The following is a 5,516-nucleotide window of genomic DNA, read 5'->3' as shown; positions in this document are numbered from 1 at the left end:
TTTTTTTTAATGCGGACACACTTTAAAATCGCGTGATTTTAAAGAGTTAAAAACTAACTCTCTTAAACCCCGCGGTTTTAAAGTATGTCCGCATGAAATATATATATATATATATATTCTGGACGTTAACACGAGGTAATTGATAAGTATTCAATTAAATAATATAATACTATAGAAAATATGGGAGCTGTGGATGCATAAGTTAAAGAGAGAAATTTTTTTGAATTCATTTTGCCCATGTATACAGTGATATGTGAGAAATGAAAATTGGCCACATATGAGGGTATTAAGACACCAAACAGGTTTTGACGATTCCCAGCTGATTTGTCCAAGCTTAACAAACAGCTTTAATCTTCCAATTAAACTCAGCTGATTAGCCAATATTAGCTAGTGGGTTGATGAAGCAAGTAAGAGATCGGCATTGTGCAGGCAGGCCGTTTGCAGGCACGTGGTGGAAAAATCATGCATAGCAAACGTGTTTTTACTAAATTTCCCTCTAGTAAACTGCGGTGATCTTAATTTATTTGTTTTTAATTTGATCGTGTAATCTTACTGCGGCCAATCTCCTTACGTACTCTCGGTCTTGGGCTTTCTATAAACACCAACATACCATCAAGTTTTCAGCACTTCAACCCCAACATGCTAGCTAAGGTTACAAGAATAAATAGTGGAGCTTATTCATCATTCTTGGGCTTCCAACCTGGCCGCAGGTCTAGCAACCCCAGCCTTCATCCTCATCACTCTCCATCTCCACCGCCGCTGTCACCAAAAACTCAACTTACCGCCGGGCCCAAAATCTTGGCCAATCATCGGAAAACTCAACCGAACCGTCGGTCCACTTCCCCGCCGATCCTTCCATGCTCTGTACAAAAAATATGGCCACATTATGGAGATCAAATTTGCAAGTTAATAATTATAGATTAATTTGTTAATCAACTTTTTCCATAGATTAACTATTTAATGTCTCTGAAATTATATTAAAGGTATTACTATAGAAGATAAGAAAAAATAAAGGCAAGAGTGTCATATATTCAATAACAAGGGTGTTTTAAGATATTTTTCGAAATATAAGAACAAAATCGATACTTAACTTAAAATATAGTGATTATTCAAGAAGTTCTTAAGGACCGTTTAGGATTGCTTTTGGGAGGCTTAAAAGTGATTTTGAAAATCTAAAAGGTAATTTTAATGTTTAGTAGAAAAAATAAAAATCATTTTTATAAAAATCAGCTCTTCCTATAGCTGATTTTGAAAATGAGGGAAACAGTAACTTTTAAATTATGATTTTAAGAATCAATTTTATCCTTTAATACAATTTCATAAATATCCTTAACATTATTACCTAAACCCAATATTATCCTTATTCAAATTGGAAACAAAATTAATATTTTAATAAATTTTTATTATAATTCATCAATATAAATTTATTAATATCAATTTATTGGTCGAATTATTATTAAATTTGTTTCACTATATTATAAATTTATTACCAATTTTTTTAAGATAAAAAATAAAATCTATATATTGTAAATTTTACTTTTAATAAAAATTATTATAATACACAATTAAAAATATTATATGTATATGTTTTTATATGTATAAGTAAATTTTTTCCTCTATTATGTACATTTTAGTCATTTATTTTCTCTCAGCAATTTAATAGTAAAATTTACCAAACGTCCATAACTGCTTTCAAAATTCACAGTACTTCTGAAAATAAAATTTACCAAATACTTAACATATTTTCTTCATAACTGATGATTTGTATTGCACAGTTAACAACAATTATTTTAAAAGTTACAACATTCCCAAACTAGCAGAAAGAATAGAAAAATAAGTAAAAACAAAAATAAAGAGTATTCTCCAAATCCTGCAATCTTGCTACAAAATGGTATATAATTATCTTGTTATATTCGTCTGCTATGATCTGCAGTACAATTTGTACAATTTTATTTCGAAATATGATCTTTATTTCCCTTTTCGTGCACATTTCAAAACATGTTTGTACGAAATTCATATTACTTGTTAAAATTAGCAAGATATAATGATATATGTACCGTGCATACTTCAATTAATTGACTTGAGGAAGAAAGTCTCAGTGGTCCAGCAGGTTTTTTGTACATGTAAGTTTAGAAACTAAATACTATATATGTTTTAAATGATCAAATCACTTGTAACAACATCTATAAAAATAGTCAACATTTACATGACTAATAATATAAATATATATAGTCAATATTTACATACTACTCATATAATTAATTTAATAATCGTTAATATTTACGAGGCAATAATACAAAAATGGTCAATATTATGTATCAACAATGTGAATATAATTAATATTTACATGCAATAAAATATATGCATTTGTCAGTAAGGCATATTTAACACATGAATTCTGTGTAATTGACTCTACAACACTAGTTCGTTCGATTTTGAATCTCTAACAAGAATTCATAATATATCAAGCATTAAATATAATACTCATAGACTTTTGGTGTCATACTACTAGTATTTGAAAAATGACACTTATCCCACCAATAGATCCCACTTGAACCTCAAGCTTATCTAAGCAATTTTATTTTTTTTTCAAATTTGTTTACTTGAATAGGGTTGATTGATGGGATGCGTGTTACTCCTACTATAAATACAGGTCCCGTTAAGCTCCATAATCTATAACACATCAACCCAAAATCTTTTTTTTTTTAAGTGACTAACAAACAATTAAAGAATTACGTGAGACTAATTTTGTGTCATCTGTAGCTGTCAATAAGTACCTCCCAAAAAAGTGCTTCAACATACAGAGTTGGATAGTTACAACGACAATGGAGCTCACTCATCATTCTTGGGTTTCCTGCTGGGCCGCATGGCTGGCTACCCTGGCAGTCATCCTCATCCCTCTGCATCTCCTCCGCCGCCGGAAACTCAACTTACCACCAGGCCCAAAATCCTGGCCCATCATTGGAAACCTCAACCTCATCATGGGCCCAGCTCCCCACCGGTCCGTGGATGCCCTGTGCAAAAAATATGGGCCCATTGTGCAGCTCAAATTTGGGTCATTCCCTGTTGTCGTGTGCTCCTCTGTTGAGATGGCTAAGGCTATTCTAAAAAGTCATGACGCTATTTTTGCTTATCGGCCCAAAATGGCTGCCGGCAAGTACACAGGCTACAATTTCTCAAATATCACATGGTCACCTTATGGTCCATACTTTAATCAGGCACGTAAAATATGCACGATGGAATTGTTTACTGCCAAACGCCTAAAGTCATATGAGTATATAAGAGTAGAAGAATTAAATGTGCTTCTTAAACACTTGTATGAATCATCTGGAAAGCCTATTGCGTTGAAAGATCATCTTGCAGACGTGAGTCTTAACGTTATAAGTCGTGTGGTCTTAGGGAAAAAATATTCAAATGAGCGTCAAAATGGGATTGAGATCACACGACATGAGTTGAAGGAAATGATCGATGAATTGATTCTGCTTAATGGTGTATTTGATATCGGGGATTCGATTCCATGGCTAGGGTTCTTGGATTTGCAGGGTAACATAAAGAGAATGAAGGCTGTGGCCAAGAAGTTTGATAGGTTTTTAGAGCAGGTGGTTGATGAACATAATGCTAGACGAAAAGGGATCGATAATTATGTGGCTAAAGATATGGTGGATGTGCTTTTGCTGCTCGCTGATGATCCTACTCTCGAAGTTAGGCTGGACAGACACAGCGTCAAAGGTTTTACATTGGTATGTATTCAAATGACCCTTTTAAATACAAATTATATGACTCGAAAACATGATTTCTAATCATTAAACTCTTTTCTCTCTTTCTTGTAAATTATTACAGGACCTAATAGCTGGAGCGACTGAGACCTCAACATTGATGTTGGAATGGGCCTTCGCTGAATTAGTGAAAAATCCGGAAATTTTAGATAAAGCAACAGAAGAACTAGACAGAGTAATTGGAAAAGAAAGGTGGTTCGAAGAGAAAGACATTGTTAATCTCCCATTTATTGAGGCCATAATTAAAGAAACAATGCGTTTGCACGGTGCTCCAATGCTTATGCCCAGGATGGCTAGAGAAGATTGCAAAGTTGCGGCCTACGACATCTTGAAAGGCACTCAAGTACTAGTTAATACGTGGACAATAGAGAGAGACCCCGCTCTGTGGGAAAACCCCAATGAGTTTTGCCCTGAGAGGTTTCTTGGAAAATCAATTGATGTCAAAGGAAATGATTTTGAGTTACTGCCATTTGGAGCGGGGAGAAGAATGTGTCCAGGTTACAGTCATGGGCTGAAGGTGATTCAATCAAGCCTGGCTAATCTTTTGCATGGATTTACATGGAAATTGCCTGGGAATATGAGCAATAAGGAGCTTAACATGGAGGAAGTTTTTAAGCTTGCTAATCAGAAAAAAATTCCACTTGAAGTTGTAGCTCAGCCAAGACTTGCTCCCCATCTTTACAATATGTGATTGTGGATGCCAAAATAATAAATTTACATGGCTTCCAAAATAATAAACTTATCGTAAGTAATAATTTCATAATCTATTTTGGTGAAAATTTGGGCTTTGTGTTCGTCAAATGATATCTCGTTTGTGTTCAAAATGTTTGCAAAATCCTCGCATTCAATTTTAATTAGTAGTTTGAGCAGAAGGATTTGAGAATCGAAGCTGTTGATAATATTGTCGCTATATACTGTTTGTAACTATGTGATCGTAGTTCGTACTTATAGTTGACAAATATAAGTTCTATTATTCCACAATAATTTGTATAGTTTATAATTTAATTTTTTTTCAAATTGAAATTGTATGTGCAAAAGACTTACCGAAAGTATAATTAATTTATACACTACAGCTTGCATGTAGATTTTAATAGCTTCATACGAACTAGTGGATTCACTGTGAGGAAAACTGTTGAATTCTTTTCGGTTTGCAGAAGGATTTTTTCTTAGTGTTTTTTTTATTATTTTTTATTCTTTTTTTTCTTAGTCTTTCCTAGTGAAATATAAGTGGCTAAGAGAGATTTTTTTTTTTATTGACAGTCAAGTTGGCTTTCTTTTTTTACTATATTCACAATTAAACTTCTTTATTTTGTTTTTACTACATTCAGAAGACTAGGAAAGAAATACACTAGAAGAGTATCTTAATATGAGTTTTTTTTTTGTGCTTTTAGTGTCTTTCCCATTGATTAATTATATAACTCCACATATTCCTTTCTAGAGATTGTTAGTTTTCTCCGTACCGAAATTAATAGTTATCATTTATTCTTATTGTTTTCATAATAATCAATAACCTCCATAACTTAAAATTTTAAAAGGAAACAAGGGAGTAAATGTGTCATTCGTTTGATATTTGATCTTGGAAATATAAAATATATCTTGAATATGAAAAAAAGCATTTAAATATAACAAAAACTACAAGAAAATATGCTTTTATTTATATTGATTAGAAATAAAATAAAATTTTAAATACTATAAAACAGAAATATAGGTTTTGATATGAATAAAAAATGTAAAATGATC

The 5,516-nt window shown here is 32.4% G+C and overlaps 1 protein-coding gene across 1 annotated transcript; it reads left to right on the top strand.

The window, feature by feature from the left end:
- The first annotated feature begins 2,520 nt into the window (after positions 1–2,520).
- On the top strand, positions 2,521–4,659 carry LOC102627256 (trimethyltridecatetraene synthase-like). Its single transcript, XM_006494765.4, has 2 exons — positions 2,521–3,740; positions 3,841–4,659. The coding sequence occupies exons 1-2, from the start codon at positions 2,826–2,828 to the stop codon at positions 4,465–4,467; spliced, it is 1,542 nt and encodes a 513-aa protein (XP_006494828.2). The 5' UTR covers positions 2,521–2,825; the 3' UTR covers positions 4,468–4,659.
- Positions 4,660–5,516: the final 857 nt, after the last annotated feature.

Source organism: Citrus sinensis, chromosome 7, assembly GCF_022201045.2.
Source record: "Citrus sinensis cultivar Valencia sweet orange chromosome 7, DVS_A1.0, whole genome shotgun sequence".
Classification (NCBI taxonomy): domain Eukaryota; kingdom Viridiplantae; phylum Streptophyta; class Magnoliopsida; order Sapindales; family Rutaceae; genus Citrus; species Citrus sinensis.
The sequence above is the reverse complement of the archived record's forward strand: the minus strand, read 5'-3'. Positions and strand labels throughout refer to the sequence as shown.